This window comes from Pundamilia nyererei, unplaced genomic scaffold (assembly GCF_000239375.1).
Source record: "Pundamilia nyererei isolate P.nyererei 1_Seehausen unplaced genomic scaffold, PunNye1.0 scaffold00051, whole genome shotgun sequence".
NCBI lineage: Eukaryota > Metazoa > Chordata > Actinopteri > Cichliformes > Cichlidae > Pundamilia > Pundamilia nyererei.
This window is the reverse complement of record NW_005187452.1, coordinates 436,032-455,235: the sequence shown is the minus strand read 5'-3', so window position 1 is coordinate 455,235 and position 19,204 is coordinate 436,032. Positions and strand designations below refer to the sequence as shown.

General features: G+C 40.4%; 2 protein-coding genes across 3 annotated transcripts; one reads left to right on the top strand and one right to left on the bottom strand.

The window, feature by feature from the left end:
- Positions 1 to 182: 182 nt before the first annotated feature.
- On the bottom strand, positions 183 to 11,468 carry ppm1g (protein phosphatase, Mg2+/Mn2+ dependent, 1G). 2 transcript variants are annotated; one of them, XM_005733269.1, is made up of 14 exons: positions 11,413 to 11,468; positions 10,040 to 10,176; positions 9,059 to 9,128; positions 8,877 to 8,962; positions 8,569 to 8,698; positions 6,909 to 7,020; positions 6,433 to 6,632; positions 5,505 to 5,680; positions 5,287 to 5,418; positions 4,702 to 4,804; positions 4,210 to 4,341; positions 3,921 to 4,050; positions 3,640 to 3,739; positions 183 to 1,969 (listed from the first exon to the last, which is right to left on the bottom strand). In XM_005733269.1, exons 2-14 carry the CDS (start codon positions 10,148 to 10,150, stop codon positions 1,772 to 1,774), a joined length of 1,680 nt encoding a protein of 559 aa, XP_005733326.1. In that variant the 5' UTR covers positions 10,151 to 10,176; positions 11,413 to 11,468; the 3' UTR covers positions 183 to 1,771. The 2 variants fall into 2 exon arrangements, with proteins under 2 accessions (XP_005733326.1, XP_005733325.1); XM_005733268.1 differs by lacking the exon at positions 11,413 to 11,468 and adding an exon at positions 10,432 to 10,614.
- Positions 11,436 to 13,931, top strand: mis12 (MIS12 kinetochore complex component). Its single transcript, XM_005733270.1, has 2 exons — positions 11,436 to 11,923; positions 12,675 to 13,931. Exons 1-2 carry the CDS (start codon positions 11,504 to 11,506, stop codon positions 12,948 to 12,950), a joined length of 696 nt encoding a protein of 231 aa, XP_005733327.1. The 5' UTR covers positions 11,436 to 11,503; the 3' UTR covers positions 12,951 to 13,931.
- The last annotated feature ends 5,273 nt before the right edge of the window (positions 13,932 to 19,204 follow it).

The following is a 19,204-nucleotide window of genomic DNA, read 5'->3' as shown; positions in this document are numbered from 1 at the left end:
AATTGAATTGAATTAAAAAGGACTACCTGAAATTAATGAAAACCAAAAAACCACAAATATTTCCAGTGACCTCAGCTTGACCACCTTAAATGTTTGGAAAACCCCCCAAAAAAAACAAAAACCCAAACAAACATGAATCTGGTTTTAACAATAAATAACAGGCGTGCACACACAAATACGGTTGATTATTTAAAAAAATGTATTTGTATGTACTTACATACTGGTGTCAAAAGAGTATGCACCAAAATGTCACACCGACTCACAATTACAAAGAAAAAGCATTTTCCATTTCTTCAATTACAAGTATTGAAAAAAAACTATGTACAGAAAAAGGGCATGGTGACGAGATAGGACACCGGAAACAACTTTACAGTCACACGATGTCTTAAATGAGACTGGAAAGAAAAAAAAAAAGTCTACACCGTTTTCTTAACCTCAATTTGTATTTCCACTCAGGAAAAAAAAAACCTTGTGCATCCTTCCCACAGTCCAGCGTCAAGGAGATTTCAGAGTGTGCTCACAAAAAGACTTTAATTTTTTTAATTGTTAGAAAAACTGCCAGAGGACTGATTATCATAAATGAAAAACAAACAGCTGAGTGGAAATACTTTTTACTTAAAACGCATCCTAAAGATATCCTTAAAAATTAGTTATAGTGGGAATGAGACAGGCGGCGTGCGAGTAGCTGAGGTGAAGATAGGTCCCGGGCTCTAATCGCCACTTCTCTCTGGATGGACATTAAAGGCCTCGGTTCCCCTGCTATCAAATCTTACTGATGGAAAGCACACAAGCTCAAAAACCCCGGCTGGAAACAGAATTGAAATGAACCAAAACACAAAACCAGGAATGAAGAAAGGCAAGATAAGGTGAGGTGTTGGGCTGTTGCATCAGCAGCAAGACTGAAATTAAAAAATATATATATATCTTTATCCTTACTTGTGAAAGAGTGCTAAAGGGAGAAAAATATAAATGGCAAATTAGAGCAACTGGACAAGAGTCTGTGTGGTCCTCATCCTGATGGGCAGAGCTACACAAACTGACAGAGCTAAACCAGCACATCCATTCTCACTGCATCCTGAAGCTTCACTTTGAGAGTCCTCTCGTTCAATTCATTCTTATACAGTTACAGCGTAGCAACCAGCATCCATTCCAGCACTCTGGGTTCAGTGTGTCTGAAGAGGATGTGAAACAAGAATTCATGGTTGGCAACATCTGAGAACGGCAAAACAAATGCTTTACACTGCAAAGCCACAATGGAAGTGCATGTGTCACACACATGTGAACATGAATTAGACTCATAACTTCACAAACTGATCAAAATTTTACCAAAACAAACTGCTACGTGAAAAGTGATTTAAAAAACAAAACCAAAAAAACAACAGTGCTGCATTTGTCTGCAGGGATCTACACATCTGACTCTTTAGACTGGTTCCCCCCTGCAGCATCCTACTGGTTGGAAAATGGTGTGGTATTTCGTGTGTGCCTTTTGTGAATTTAAGAACCTCTTTCCAGCTGAATCAATCAAAAGAAACTACTGCAGGGTGTGTCTTAATTGAAAATCCACCAAGAACAGAGCACAGGAAAAAAAACAAAAAAAACAAAACGAACTTTTCATGGTCTCAGTTCGGCAGAGCTTTTCTAATGTCTGCTTCAGGGTGAAATGACGTTTGTGAGGTCAGGATTTAATTTTGAACAGAATGTGTCTCTGTGTTGTGTCTGGGGTAGCGTGGGACCAGCTGCTCCGTCTGGGACAGTTTCTCTCGTCTCCTCTTTAGTCACTTTTTGCCTTTTTGCTGTCATTTCCATTCTCCTCCTGCTCAGTCCCTTCTCCCTCTGCATGCTTCCTCTTCTTTGTGTCGTCCGAATCTGTGGAAGACGGGTGTGCCCGGAAGGTGACTATGACGCAAGTCATGTTATCACATCCTGTCCCATCTCCAGATGTGTCGGGGGCCAAACAGTGGTCCAACAGCTGTCAGGAGGACATGTGAAACTTGAAATTGAAGACTGAGACCTTGGACAATATTTTTTAGGCAATTAAGGCAGTAAGACAGACAACAGTGATTACTTGTGATTTTCCTGGTAACTAATTTACTTGTCACTTAAATGTGAAGAAAAAGACTAGTCTAAGAATAAATTATCAATTAAAAGGAAGAGATCGAACATTGTACAAATGCCACATTATAGATCAGTTTAACCCCTGCATGCATGAGGATGATAATGACAAGGGTGAGCGGTTATAGGTTTGTTCCTGAAAGGTGCGCTCTTTCACAGGAATATCGTAGGCCATACTTATTTCCAACTCCCTGTCACTGACGAGACAGAACCCTGACACGACATGGATGGATGTGAAAAAATTTATTAAGCTGGCATGATGGTGTGTTGGTAGCAGGCAGGCGATACGCAGTACTTTGTCACATGATGACAGAGCCTGAAATACTGGCGATGGCCAATGCTACCCCTCAGCCTCCCAGTAGACACATCTATGGTACTGATATGAAAATACATAACCTTGTTCTCAAGTTATTGCATTCACAAGATTTTCAGAAAACTTGGCCTCTGACCTTGAGGTCAAGGTCACTGAGATTCGAACTCATTCACAAACTGGGGTGGCAGCAATACCCCATCAGCCTTTTACAGCTGAGGGATAATAACCCCAATAGCTACATCTCAGACACTACAGGCCTCACTTAGCATGTTAAATATTAAAGTTCATGACAGCACAATTGGAATTGGAACAGGTTTGGTTGGGCTGCCAGGACAAAGCGTCTTCTCTCTATGGTAGCATGGCTTAGGTTTGGAAAGGTGCGTCTGAACAAACCTCAAGATTTCTGGAACAATATCAATTGGACAGACAAGATAAGTGGAGATGTTTGGAGGGGATGCGCAGCACCACATTCGGTGAAAATATCAGCACAAACACCTCACATTAACTATTAAGCACAGTGGTGGAGGGGTGAGGATTTGGGCTGTTTTGGAGCCACAGGACCTGAACACCTTCTAGTCATTGAGACAACCATGAACTTTTCTGCATACCAAAGTATTCTAGAGCCAGATGTGAGGCCAGGACAATGAACCCAAGCACAGCAGCAAATCGAAAAAGGAGCCCAATCTGTTTAAAATGTTGTGGCAGGACCTTAAAAGAGCTGTGCATGAACAAATCTCTATGAACTGAAGCAGCATTTTAAAGAGGAGCGAGCATAAATTGCTCTAAAATGATGTGAGAGACGAATCGTTCAGAAAATAATTACTTCCAAGTTCCTGCTGCTGAAGGTGTTTGTAACAGTTCCTGAATCACGGGATGTACTTTGTGGAACTGTGAAGAACCGAGTCCCGTGAAAACTGTTTCACATGACTGTACACAATGTTGGCTTCTGAGAACTGCACAAGTGTTTTTTAAGCTACTGCATGGATTAAATTTCCACAATCTTATCTCTGTGTGGCAGAAGAACTAATAGTTCTAAGAGCAAATGCTATGTGATTAGTTCTAATGCTCTACTCTTAGATCTAATTGTTTACAAAAACTGTATATCTATCGCTTATCCATTTAGTTTTTGCCCTGCTGCTGAGTAGAGCATTGTTTAATCCCTGATGACTACACTGTACTTCAATATAAAATCTGAGTTTTTCCTTCATGCTCACCTCTTCCACAATCGAGGAAAGTGCTCTGGTTTTGCCATTCTGGTCTGGTTTGATCTTCTCGCTGATGAAGTCCACCACCTCCTGACTGCTCAACACATTCCTGCAAACACACAGAAGCACAAACGGGATTTAACAGCTGAATCAAAACATGGTAACTTTGGTGTCCGTTTTTTTTGTCTCAAATTACAAAATTATTTGACTAGCTCCAGTTTTGGACATCATTTTACTAACACCCCTGAAATTAGTTACCGGTAATGGGGCAAATAACCATTTACACTCACCAGATGCCGTCGCACGCAATAACCATAAAGTCGTGGTCCTCGTTAAGTGTCAGAACTTTAACATCGGGCATTGCAGAAATCATCTGCTCCTCTGGTGGCAGAGACTTGTTCCTCTTATAGAAGTGGTCACCTGAGAGTCAGAGTTCAGACTAAGTTTGGTCACTGCAGTTGAGAACATGCAAACACTGGACATCAATGAAGAACTGCTACTATATTCAAAAGAAAATGAATAGGAGTGATTCCAAGAACCCGAATATTAATAATCTGAAGGTTTCACAGAGTCACCTACCAATGGCTCTGGAAAGGTTCAGTCCACCATTGACACGCCCATCCATCGTCACCTTCCCTCCAGCGTTTTTGATGCGAGCTAACTCCACCTCGTCCTCTGGCTTGTGGTCGTAGGACATGTCAACAGCTTTGCCTGCAGTCACACAGAAACAGAGTGCTCACAAATTAGATAAAGACTGTGCAGAAATCCACCTTTACTGCAAGTCTGATCCTTCAACAAACTGTTCAGTAAAACATCAGAGAATAAATAAGAGAAGCAAGGTCAAGGTTCCTGCTGCTGGAGGAGGTACCACAACAACTGATTTAGCTAAGAGGTTTTCAATCTTTATCGTGGCACTGGAGAAATCCTGGGTCCTATTTCTTACGTAACACACAATATAAACATACTGTATGCTGCACATTAGCAGTGGGGAGAGTCACTACTATGCCAGAAACCCTCAGCTTTGACAACTGTTTTATAACTCAGTGCTTGAATCAGATAGTTTGGACCTACCGCGTTCAGACACCACGCAGCGAGAGTCTCCAGCATTGGCCACAATCAGCTGTTTCCCTCGGATCAGAGCCACGACGGCCGTGGTTCCGCTGTCTGAGCCAGGCTGTAAACACAAACACGTGAGCTGTAACACGCTGCCAAAACTACGAGGGCTTATAACGATGTAACCGAACCACCGTCTTTCATATGAATGAGACCATTTGATTTGATTCAAATCAAATGGTCTGTGTCATGTCCACTCAGGCATGTGATACGTAATTTTTGCCATCAGACATGGATGTCCAGCTTTCGGTCTGTTTTCTGTGACCAAGAGAATTAACATTACAATGCACCAACTATCCACGTGCCCCAGGCGGCAGACTTCAAACAAGTATAACAAGAATGACTGATAAGCTGCCGGGTCTCTAGCTGTCCGTGTCTGCAACAGAGTATAACCAAGGCTTGAGGCAGTCATCAAAATTTCTTCCACTTAACAAGATGTACAAATGACCATTTGTTGAAAACAAACCTCATTTTTGGTTTAATAAAATCAATAAAAAAAATACATCAAACAGCAAAAATAAAACTTAAGTCTTTACAACACACCTCTTCTTTGCCGTCCATTCCAGGTAGACACATTTCCTCCTCCTCTTCATCCTCAGAGTCTTCTTCTCCCTCTTCTGTATCCTCCTCTTCTTCCAGCTCACTGCTGTCACCATCTTCATCTTCACTGACATCCTGAGTTAAAACAGTGATTACACTGGCGTTTCAGAGTAAAGTTTCACAGCCCAAAAAATTCCAATATTCTACTCCCTTAGTCTCACCTCTTCCTCACTAGCCTCCTCCTCCTCTCCTTCAGACTCGCTATCATCAAAAAACCTGGACTTCGAATCTCCTGAAGCCTTTGAGGATGAAGAGGAGCAGGAAGGGCCTGCATCTCCTTCTGCTTTACTGGCCTTTTCCTCACCATTGGAGCTTCCTGAATCAGCTCCACTGTCAGCTGTAGGAACGAGAAAAGAAAAATGTATAAGAGAGTGAAAATAAATACACTGAGAGAGCACTGACTGATACATCTACTTTTGAGCAGACTAGACTGCAGCTGGGAACCGACATCTTTGTTCACGCGGCACGTTCTGATTACAATGACCTCAGCAGATTTCTGGTGAAGGAGGCCCACCACCAGCTACAGTCCAATGCCTGTTTTCCACCAGCATCTACTCAGCTTGATATTCTACTTTACTCTGTTTCGGTCATTTTGGAATACAAAGAGCACCACCTAAATGTGTGTGGGATGGTTCCAGCAAGGTGGCCCGAAAGTCCTGTGATGTAATTTGTATGCAACACAAACAAAAATGGAGGATACTGAGGTGACGGTACACTGTGGCTCTGTGTCAGACTCAGGGTGTGAAAGAAGAGATCAGAAAAGGCTGAAAGCAGCAAGAAGAAACACTCTGAAAAAGTTGCTCAAATTAGTGATATTTGTGATTTGTAGATGAAAGGATGGACATGTTGCTATGACATAAGCTCAATGGTCATAAGGCTAGAAGGGCTAACAAAAAAGAAAAAAAAAACAATTAAAAAAACCCCCAACACAATTAAGTTGTCCAATATACTTATATGGCTGATACAACTGCAAAATCCATGTGTGCTTAACACTGAGTGAAAACACAGACACTCATATGCATTTAACATGTTAAAATTGGATCTGCAGTTCTAGAATTTCTGCAATAGACCGACTGAACATCTCTGTACCTGAGCCACTGCCTTCGCCACCTCCTCTTCGCCGACAGGCTCGTAGCTTAGACCCGCACGCTGCTCCTTCGCCTTCCTTTGTTTCCTCATTGCTTTCCTCCACTTCTCCATTTAGCCCCTCTTTCTTCTGCTCCTCCAAACCGTCCCCCTTATCTCCTGAGGACTCAGGCTGCGAACTGGAGCCCTTCTTAGCTGAAACACTAAGATTTAAAACAAAACAAAATTCATTCTTGCAGCTTCTAATTGTGCCGACCAACATGAAACAAGTAGCTGAACCATCCAGACTGTTGGATATCATGAATTTCTGACCCGCTGAAAAGGTGGCAAGAGGAGAACAATTGTGAGATATCTGACACCAGTATCGATTAACTTGCATGACATGACCTCTTGCAGTAACATTTCTATTTTTTTATTTTATTTCTACTTTCTTCAGGTGAAAACTTCACACATAAATCATAACAACTTTAATGATGTACCTCATGGCGGCCGCATGTTTGATAGCATTGCGGTTTTGGCCGTATCGTACCAGCAGCTCCTCTATAGTCATCGTGGCCTCCTCGTGGAGCAAAGCTGCCTCCTCTGTGTCCACTGAGAAAAGGAAAAGAAAACAGAATTACTTGTATTATCATTTGACGTCAGAGATTCAAGCTACAAATAGTGCACGCACTCTGAGCATATAATTTACTTGCTGTATTCCCACAAATTTTTTGGTTTGATTTTTATTGCTGGTGATCATTTGAGTAGTTACAATCAATGCACTTTGAATAAACACAGAAGGGCAAACAAAACAAGATGAATGCTGTTGTGCCAAAAGTTTACGGTTAAAACATTAAGTTGTTGAAGTGACAATAAAATTATAATCGCATAAACGCAAATCCAGGCACAAGTACACTTGCACATGACCTTCATCTTTCATATGGGCCCAATCGTAATGACCACCTCAAGGTCTATAAGCACTAAATCCTCAAAGACTTAAATGATGTCATCTGTCTGCACAGCTGTAGGCATGAGTGAGAATTCAAAAAAGCACAACATGGCAGAAACCGGAGAGCATTTTGTGACGAATGACAAAATAAGCAAAGAAAAAACAACTTTCTTTGCACTCGGGGAACTTAAAGCAACAAATGTCTTTCAAACTTGTGCTTTTTAGAGGGGACCATAAATCACTGTCCAAAAAATAATTAACCTATTTTTAAAACACAGAATAATCTTGGCTTGCAGCAAAGCACACGTTGCATTCCTTTGATTTTATTTAACCTTTTTTCCCTAAATTTCCAGATTGCTGCTTCTCCTTTTTCAAGTGCTTTTGTTTAAAGAGGGATCCAAACAGGATGTGAACAGTAGTGACCAGAGATAATGACATTAAGCGATTTAAGGCCTTGACGTGGAAAGTTACTGCTGATGACACAAAACACACAAGTCTCAACTTTCAAGTGAGCACTTAAAGCAAAGCAACGTACTACTTATGAAGATGTGATAGATATGTTATGATGCGTTCACATCAAATGTAAAATTTTTGCTTAGTGTGATTATAAACAAAGTCTAAAGTGTAACCTGCAGTCCTCCCACTACATTGGCTGCTGGAGGCACACGTTTTAAGTAGTGAGAGTTAAAACTTCACTTTGCGTTTGTTGTGAACATACCATTAATTAAAAGTTTCAGCCCTGCAAAGGAAGAGAGTGGTTTTCACCCACTCAAGATGCGCTCCCGTGCAGTACTCCAAGACCCCGACTAAGCCTATAATGTATGTGATTGCTGAATATTGATTGCACAAGTGGGCTGGAATAGAGAAGTGAGTGATAGTGGAATTCACCGGGAACGGGAGAAGCGCAAAACAAATGTCAAAGATAAAATATTACAGTATGAAACTGTGACTGTGGGACAGCTGTAAGCCCTTATACACTTAGCAGGAGCACACCGCGAAATGTGAGTGTAGACATAAATTTTTCTGTTGTGTAACTTCAGGCTCGGACAGATTTTATCTATGGTAAGAATAACATTGTTCCTGGTTTATTATATTGTAATTTATGTCATATACTAACAATTCTGCATTATCATTCAAAAAGGATAAGCATTTATTATGTGTTCACTGACACTAGAATCCACATGAAATGTCACAAGCAGTGGTGTACTCACAATCGTCCTCCTCTGCCACCTTTTCAGTGGGTGGCTCCTCGGTGGGCCGTCCAGCGATCTGGACAAGCTCTTTAATGACTTCCTCTGTGGTTATCCTGCCGTCGATGGCCAAGAAGGCATCCTCCAGTGCCTGGAAAACGAAATTCAAACATGTTGATACTGTAAGAGCAGAGAAGAGGCAACCATGCCCTCATAATACACCGTTTCTAAGTATAAGTATAAGTATACCACAGCCAAGCAGCATGTGGTCATGGGCATTTTTCTTCAAACTCATTTAAGTCCTGCAAACATTTCTTGATGCATCTCACCTTTTGAAGTTTGCCATCTTTGTAGGCTTTCTGCTCCTTGATGATGTCAGGAAGGTACTTTGAACAGTACAGCGCTACCTCTTCACCTAAAATGGAAAATAAGTAATATAAATGAACTGAAGTGTGTGCACATAGTACTCTGATGTGCAAACAAACAAACAAACTTCAAATCAGTGCGTTACCTCCGTGTCCATCATACACGGCAAACATGGCAGTATCCTCATCGAAGTCTGGGATACTGTTGTGAGCATCCTGTGACAAAGAAAGATGGGGATAAAAATCAAAAAATCTAAATCACAGTGAACATGAAATTTAGGTGAGACCAATGTATTTTATATTTGTTAAGCAACAAAGTTTCTTTTCTTTAAAAAAACAAACAAACCCCAAAACAAAACAAAAAACCCACTTAAAATAAGAACAACCTCAGTCCAGGGAGCATTTTCATCTGCAAATTCCATGAAGCAATTACAGATTTATTTGCACGTGCTGATAATGAGGTGGAGCGGTTACAGAAAGTAAAGTAACTGAGAGTTGTTGCAAAGCAAATATGTTAACAGCGCCATAGGAAGTCCCAACTAGAATGAAATAATTAAAAGGTAGATAAGATAATATCTATCAATCTATCCAGGGAATGGTCATGAGGGGACACCGATTAAACAGTAAATCAACAGTTTAACTTTTACACTCAGGTTTCATCACTGCAGCCTCTGTCCCAATCCATCTGTTGATGATCTGGTCCCCTGTCCTCTAACTTGTGAACAAAATCCTGAGATACTTAAACTCCTCCACCTGGGGCAGCAAATTGTCCCTGACTCTCCACACATTTCTGCCTATGAACCATGGCCTCAGACTCAATGGCGCTATTTCCCATTCCTAGAGATGACCACCTGATGAAGCTAACAGAACCACATCATCCACAAAAAGCAGAGATGGGACTCTTGGGCAATCAAAGTGGAGAGTGGAGCTAAAATATGTATAAGCTTAATTTGGATGACCCAGCAAGAAGGTTAGAGGTTTTGAGCTCCGCGCAAGCAAACAAACAAAACAGAAATGTCTTGCAGTTCTCATTTATAACCCAGTAAAATGTTTTTCGCTTCGTTTCATTTGGCAAACACAGCAGCAACACCACTGTCTCTGATGCGTTTATTCATTTTCCGCCTCACCTCCATGGAGACCCGCCAGCCCTGCATGGCAGAGAAACCGTAGCTCATGTTGCTGTTGCCGCCATCTGAAGAGGTCTTGGTGGTGCTAGGCTGAGACAGATATGCCCCCATGGTGGTCCGTTTCTATGGCTTTACACCTGGAGGGAAGACAACAGGAGAAAGAAGCGTCACATTTTTTTATGTTCACGTTACATTTTACATTACCCTGTCCCTACTAGCTGCGGGTGCTAGCTGGCTAACGTTAGCAACACCACAACAAAAAGTAGGCGCAGCGGCTAGCTAATACCACCATGCTAAACCCGGCTAAACTTCCAGCGGTAACCTCTGCCCCCGCGCGAGCGGCTGCGCAGCTGCGGGGAAAATCAAACGCCTAACACCGACGGCTGATTTACCTGTTGTGACGGCGCAGGAAAAGTTTAAAAGCGGCTCCAAACAGAAAGAGATTCACATAGGAATGATTGCACGTGTGGAAGCAAAAGCCGCTATCAACACACACAGAGAAGAGAGAAGCACGAGCCGCGAAGGAAGTGAATGCGCGCGCATGCCCCTTTCGCTCGAACAAGGTGGGCGTGTCAGAGGGCCACGTCACACGCTTTGGTCATGCGCATTGTTTAATCAACAGAAAATCTTTTCAACTTTTTGTTTGTTTGTTTGTTTTTTTAAATTTGAATAAGCGGAGTTATTAACTAAAACTAAAGTTGAAAATAAATTTAATAAATTTAAATTAAAAAGAAATTATTTTATTTATTTATTTATTTTTTTAGACGTTATACTCTATTTTTTTAAGATGATAAAAAAACAATACAAAAATGAAACTGTCAACAGCAGGGGTGTCGAACTCCAGGCCTCGAGGGGCAGTGTCCTGCAGGTTTTAGATATCACCCTGGGTCAACACACCTGAATCACATGATTAGTTTATTAGCAGGTTTCTGGAGAACTACAAGACATGTTGAGGAGGTAGTTTAGCAATTTGAACCAGCTGTGTTGGATCAAGGAAACATCTAAAACCTGCAGGACACCGGCCCTCCAGGCCTGGAGTTCGACACATGTGGTCTACAGGCTCTAGAAAGGACCAGTTTTAACATCACATCATCTGCAGATGTATACCCCTCACCCCAACCGAAACTTTTTCCACACAGCTAGCATAAGGAGGGATTAATGCCTACGTTTATTGCTACTACAATAATAATAATAATGTGAAATTTTTATAAATAAAAAAGACCCCTAGATTAAAATTAAGAATTTCCTATTTGTCATTAACAACTTCTATCGGTTGGTGGCGGTAAAGATCCATTTCTACATTTGCTGCCCGAAAACATCTCAACTATGACCAGGAAGAAGAAGGACAATTCGTTCCAGACCATACTCCATACCAGTTGGTGGCGGTAATGCACCTTTCACTTGTTTGCCAACCGCCAATATAACTGTAAGAAAGAAAGAAAGAAGGACAATTAGCGATTGAACATGGCGCGGGAAACCCGGGAAGCAGAGGTAATGGATGTCAACGGAGAGGACGTCTCAGAGGCGGACAGTCTCTCTCCGGCTCAGCTAAAACTGTATGAGACGCAGTTTTTCGGCTTCACCCCGCAGACCTGCATGATCCGTGTTCACAGTGCTTTTCTGGTTTGTTTGTACGAAATTTTGCCCGTTGTGGAGAATGTTTGCGTGCGGCAGTTGAGTAAAGGGGAACCGGACGGGACTGAGGAACTGCTCCGGTCCCGGGCTAGAGAGTGCAGCCGAAAGCTGCAGCAGTTCCTCGAAGAGCGGTTCAAACAGCTGTCAAAGCGGATGGATGGGCTGCTGGTTAGCCACTGTTTCTCCGTGCCGCCAAACGTCCTGCTACCCGAGGATCAGTCGCACAAAAACAACCCCCAAGACATCCAGGTGGGTGGGGAGGCCAATGGAGTTGATTATTTTTTTAGGGCTCTGTATGTCTAAGATAATGTTAAAACCCTAACCCTGGCACATTTTCGTTCCATTAATCTCTATTTAAGTCGGAAAACCTCAAGTTAAACATCTGGGTGTTGACCTAGGCAACGCATGTTTGTTTATATAGCACGTTTATTTATATAGCAGGTTTCAAACACTAGCTAAAACCAATAGCTAAAATCGGAGAAGATCTGGGTAGTTGGTTTCAGCAATTGACAGCAGAACTTCTAAATGCCGTATTCTCTTTAATTTCCCAATAATTTCAATTATTGAAAAGTATGCTCTCTTGGGTTGAGATCAGGTGATTGACCTGGCCACTGAAGAATTAAGAAACTCTGAAGTTCTGTCCTATCAGCATCTGCATTTGATAGTGGAAATGTACAAGCACAAAATTATACAAGTGTGTAGATCAAAAACCTATGGACCTAACTGTGTTTAATTGCAGTAAGTGTTAAAAATCAACTTAAATGCAGTAAAACTAAAACCCAGACTTTTGTGGGAAAAAAGAGGAAGGAAAATCAGGAAGGTTTACTAAGTGGACACCGAGTTATGAATATCTGTGAAATTTCAAGAATACGAGCAACTTTTTAATGGCATTAAACCTGTTCTAACTTCATTTTAACATTGAATTCATCATGATTGTTCAAAGCATGATTAAAACTGATATTTCTCCCCCTTGCTTTGAATGGGATCTTGCATGGTCCAGGAGGTACTGAAGCTGGAGTCCTCCCTGGTGGACCTCCAGAGAGCCTATGAAGCAGAAGTCTGTGCCAGACAGGCCCTGCTAGCTGAGCTAGAAGAGCAGAGGGAGGTGCAGAAACAGCTGGACGAGATCCTGACATGGGTCAGTGAGCTCCAGGAAGCCTGGGTGAGGGAAGGTAACGGCAACTTCCATGAAATTTTTCGACTGGTGATGGAGTCTGTAAAGAAACTGCAGGAGGCCATAAGGGCGGTGCTGGTCTGCAGCACAGCTCCTCAATGAACCGAACTCATATTTAAAGTCTGTCGCCCAAATTAATAAGTTCTTCAATTGTTTGCCAATTCATTTTGGTCACCACTGGTCATAAATAAATGGAAATATTGTGAAAACACAAAAAACCCCCACTTGTTATCCTTAAAAAGACACTGCAACTCTGAGAAGGCGCAGACAGCTTTATCACCTTTTCCCCATAAAAGTGTAATGTAAATAATAAAGCCCATATATGCAGTTGAGTCTGTTTAATAACCTTTTAGTTAATATTCAAAGGGGTTGTATTGGAGCAGTTCTCAAAGTTTTACTGCCAGGCTCTCCTGCAGAAGCTAAAAAAAGTTCAGAAAAGAAAAAATAAATTGTAAAGCTACATTCAGTTGCTTCCTTTTTCCACAAATTGTAGATTTCTAAATTGGATTTCCTTCATGACACAACCCAAATATCTTTTCTTTTCTCCCAGAAGGAGAGTCAAATATCATTGTCATTTTTGCCTGTCAGGCGAATATTATTGAAAAATCCATATTTTTTTCCCCCTGCTTGTCCAATAATCATACCTACATCCTCAACATGAAGACTGCAGCCTTAAAATGTACTGCTTTGTTTTTCTTTCATCATATGTGTCTTTAGCTCTTTTATCAGGTTAACCAGTTGATTAAGATTAACGCTGTCCAGCAGATGGCGCTGTCTGCATGTTAATGTCAGGGAATCACTATTCACTTAAGCAGAAATAGCAAATACGCTGGTCTGAGCTTCTTACGTGTCATTATTTGATGTATTTCTCTGTACAGTATGACGGCAAACTGAATAACTTTTTGTCTTGCATAAGACATTGTCACATTGTTCAGATATTTTAGATTAAAAACTGTTTTGAGAAAGAAACTTAGAGTAAATTTACTCACCAGCAATGAAAACATTTGTTAACCGCTCATTCAGTGTTGGGAAGCACAGGATAAAAATTACTGGCCTTGTGTTGTAAAGAATAAATGTTTGTTTACAGAGTAAAAGCTGCTTCTTGGGGTTTTTTTTTCTTCACATAATAACTCTTTACTGCATGATTAAGAAATACATTAAGACAGTTTTTCAGAGCAAATTACCAACAGAAAGAAACACAAAATTGTTTGTGTCATTAATGCTAACACATTTAAGATATGCACAATAATTTATTGATCTCAACATTTCTAAAAAAATTTCTTGAGATAAACATATATGTTATCTCTGTTTTGGTTTATTGTGGTGTCTTTACCTGTTGTTGTGATTTGGCCTTATATAAATAAAACTAAATTGAATTGAATGTTCTGCAGACCGTCCACCAGCAGTGATAAAACCTGCAGTAAAACTGGTGTATACTGATGGCTGAACTCCTGCATTCAAGGGCTTTCTCTTCAAAGACTCTGTCAGTCAATCACGATTCAGTGGGACACTTTATATAAAATGTTTACTGAAACAGAGGAGTGGGTTATGCTGTGAGAAGGTCTTTGAGCAGTTTTTATTGATGATTGTTTTCCCTCATAACTGTGTTGTAATTTGAATACGCCCTACCCCCCCCCAAGGGCCACCTTGGGTATTGTCAATAGCATTGTAATTCAGAAGTTTCTCATAATATTTTTTTCTGCTAACCAGCCTCCCCACCCCCTGCAAAAAAAGAACTTAATACTTTCTAATCAGTAGGGGGCAGTACCTCTCTGTGATTTAATGCAAAAGTGGGGTTACTTGTGTTTAATGACTACAAGTTTTTCCGACAGTTTTCACATTAATAATAATAACTTTATTTATAAAGCGCTTTCAAACAAAGTGCTGTACACCTAAAGAGATAAATAAAATAAAAGCGATACATAGCAATACAGGTAAAAGACATAATACAAGTTAAAAACAATAAAAATTAAAAGCCATAGAATTAAGACATGTAGGATAGGGTGAACAAATGTGTCTTCAACTTAGTTTTAAAAACCTCCACAGAGCATGCCTGCCGAATATCTTGAGGAAGGTTGTTCCACAGAAATGGGGCACGAAAAGAAAAAGCACGCTCTCCAATTGTCTTTTGTCTGGCTCTAGGAACTTTTAGAAGGCCAGAGCCCTGAGACAAGTCCATTAACAAAAAATGAGTTTATTCCTGAATCACAACACTTTTTAAAAAAAAAAAAATATCCACACTGTAACAGGTTGAACACATGTGTTTGATGTTTGATATTTGTCATTATAGTAAGATACAACACAATTTAATTTGGTGACTATCAATAATTATTGTGATATAATCAAAGGTAACTGCAGATGAATGTGGTCAGTGGAAGCTTATATTCTAATGGTTAATAGAATTAGCAGTGTTGCTGCAGGCAGAAGCTGTGATTGGTGTTGCCGTTGTCTGATTTACAGCCCTAAAAATAACAAGCGGACCTGAAAGAAAGTGCATAAACAACAACAGGTTGAGTGTAAACAGTCAACATTTGTTTTGCGCATTCTTTGAATGTGTGTGTCTGTCTCCTTGAGAAATGATCGGTCCAAATGGAGAGGTGTGAGAACTGCTCTGTTTTACTTTGCTAATGAGACCAGCAGCGGGAATGATGAAAACCCAACACGTTGTAACTTGATTTTTACCAAGCAGAAGACATTCGTGTAGGAATCAGACTTCAAAGACTTTGTTTAAAAAATATCCATTAATCTTTACTTTTTATGTTTACATGCATTTATTATAACAGCGGTGGGGTAAATGCAGTCATATTTCCAGTAATTTCTACAAGAGCTGCTCTTACATACAGCCCAGACTATACAGACTTTTCTTCTTGCTATTAAGACTTTTAAGGAAATTCAGATTTAAAATGGGCCAAGTTTCAGTTTTAATGAGTATGTTTGTATCAGTACAGTGGAAAAAAAACATTAAAAGTAAAAAAAAAATAACAAAAATCATCCTTTGCAGGCGTGCACTGCTTGAACTCTTCGAAACACAAACGTCACCGTCTCTGTATTGTCCCCACTGATGATCTCACAGGCTTAACCGCAGCCACACACAGCTCCTGCTTGCTGTGGGGTCTCTGCCTTTAGGCTGCTCTTCAGCAGGTGGAATTCAGATTAAGTTCAGGCCATTGGTGTGGCCTGCTAAAGGTATTTCACCTCTTCACCCTTAACCCTGAACATTTACACCAGTTCCATTCATACATGTCTGTGTTTGACGTTGTATGAGGATGTGCCGGTTCTTAAGCTGTTCTTCATCAGTTTATTGAGCTATTATTCCAAAACCCACTGGTACACATGTTTTTGAACTCCTGGCTTGTTTTTCTTTTTGAGACTTACCAGCTGGTTTCCATCTCGTGGTAGTTCCTCTAATTTGGGGTCATGAACTTTTCTCTCAGTCATTAAAATTTTGCCTCCATCGTGGACATCCTTGCTGACTTGCTGGTTAGTTGTAATGGAGGCTTTTATTGCACATTTTCAGGCCTGTAGGCCAAACCTACAGCGTCTAATACCACTGTATTAAAAGCTGTAGGTTTATAGTGTTTACTATTGATTTCATGAATCTGAGATATCTTGCACATGACCTTTGAACTGATCTGATGTGGACAGAAAAGAAGGAAATTACACTACCCTTCTCAGTTGGTGCTAAAAATTCCAGCACCAGCACCTGCATTACAAATCTGCTGGGTCTAAAGTTGGAAGCACCAATGTCAGTGGCTTTTGTAAGAAATTCATCAGTGGTCGGCAGATGCAGCTCACCTCACAATGATTTCCTTACCATAGAAATGACTCCAAATATAATCAGTTTTCATACCTGTTCAAATGCAGGCTGATACTATGAAAGGCACCAGAGAAGAACTGTCCCTGCAGCAGGTAACAGTGACAGGATGGAGATTAACACTTTTTGCATCTTCTTGTTCTTGTTCTTGTTCAGGACTTCCTCACAGGTTCATATGGGAACAAAGTTTGTGGCAGTATATTAAAAATCAAACCCTGCCCTTCTACTGTGTATGTGTTGACACAGCCAGGCTCAAAGAGGGTGAGAGACAACATGAGCAGCTCATGTGTGTATATATGAAGAAACAAGACATGCATGCAGTAACAGAGCTGCCCAGAGAGTCACTGAAAGAGTGCAGGGAAGAGGGAGTGTCTATAGGTGAGCATTACCTCTAGGCCATCTTTTGCATCTTGCAAATTATATTTTAAACAGTATACGGACACAGCTGCATGCAACTGGCAGCACACAGAGTTTATGTCTCAAGGGTCTGAATTATGTCCACTGTCTGAAGGCAGAGAGAAAGAATAAAGCAATACAGCAAGATTCTAATCTAATCAACATGGAGTCAGACAAGTTTGAGAGAGTATGTTTTAAAAAGTGAACGTGTTTGTATTTGAAGGGTGAGGGGACAAAATAGAGACAGGAGGTCGAGGAGGAAAGTGTCCAGCAGAGTCTCAAGATTTCACACTGATGTCCTAAACTGTTTTATCACTCACACTGCATCTAAGTAGCAGCTGTCTGAAGATGTCATAAATCAACATGCTGCTTCTGTCCATCTGCAAAAAGAAACATACCGCCCTCTCTTTATCTGAAAACTGCGCATAACATGTAGCGGTTTGACTTCTGCTCTCGCTTCACATTTCATAAAAAAAATCAGGAGGCAGAGCCTTCAGCTTTCTGTGGAACCAGCTCCCAGTTTGGATTCGGGAGACAATCAACTTTTCCTTTTGAGATTGTGCTAAAAACATTACATTTTAGATAAAAGCATACAGTTAGGGCTAAATCAGGGGACCTGGCTGCCACTCTGCATTTAACCATTCGTTATTAATCTTAATAATTGACTCTTTCCAGTCTGTCTTTCATCCTGTATCCCTCTCCTCATCCCCATTAAATCCCCTTTTCTTCCTGTTTAGAGGATGTTCTTTTGTCCCACTGTTGCCAAGTGTTTGCTCACAGTGGTTTGTTTGATTGTTGGGGTTTTCTCTGTGTTTTATCTTTATCCTACAATATAAAGCAGCTTGAGGAAACAGTTGTGATTTGGAGCTATACAAATAACAGTGAATTGAACTGAACTTTGGGTAAAATATCACAATATGTAGTTCTTCTAAATTTAGGGTGTTCTAGTTGTCATTTACTATGAAATACTTACGGAATAACAATGAACTTTCAGAGAGAGACTTTTAAATGACAAGAATTTTTTTTTATCTAATGAAAGAAAGTTTATTTAAACTACAGTCTAAGGTATTTTTAATGTAATATCTATGTAATAATGAACTCCAGGGTATTTCACAGGAGATTGCAAATAATATTTCTCTTTCTTACATTGTTATTACACATTACCATTAGGGCCGCTGGTTGTATACTTAAGTGCTACTCATTTATTCATTTATTTACAAACTTTGACTTATCACAACAGTAATCAGCTGTCATTGATTTTGTGCATTTAACCCTTTCATGCATGAATTACAACAACCTCAATCAGGATTTTTTTTCTTAAGTATTTTTATTCATCTGTAGGCATGAAAAAGATTTTTGAACTTTTAGACATGTATTTTTCAAATAGTTTTTTGCATGTACACTTAGGTGGACAACATCCTCTTTGGATTGGGTGGCAGGGTATGGAGTTACACATCAGTGTCCAATGTAGTGGTTTATGCGCAAGTATACCATCAACACTGACGCAAATACAAGATAACAGCCTTTGAATAGCTGTCCACTGTAGTGTCCACAATGCGTGAAAAGGGTTCAATTCATTAGGTCACAGCAGGCTTTCATCTGGAAAAAGAAATCTTAACTCAAGGTCCACCTTTTAACCTTTTTGGGGGCTTTTAGATTCATCTGACTGCGTTTCTCAGTGAATTGATGTATAGTTCTTTGGTCAACTTAAAATGAACTGGGTCCTGTCAACCATCTTAGTCTGGTCGGTAATGTCCTAAAGAGGAAAACAACCAAATCTTCAGAAATCGTCATTAAGTTGCATAATCTCGAGTGATTCTTCTCCCTCGGAGCACTCAAAGCGCTTTATATATCATGCCTCATTCACTCAGTCATACAAGCACTTTTTCTAGCAGACTGGGGCGGCCAGGAATCAAACTACTAACCTTTCTATTAGTAGATGACCTGCTAACTGGACTTGGTCTTAGGTGTTTTTTTTTTAATGTTAATATTTTCATTTTGACCGTTGGCATAGCTCTGGGGGTTTCATTTTATGTTATTACATGTTAATAACATAAAATACACACCAATTCTGGCCCTATTATCTCCTCACAAAGACAAGCATGAAGTGTGTGTTTGTGCTGGAAAAACTGTGCACCAATTGTTT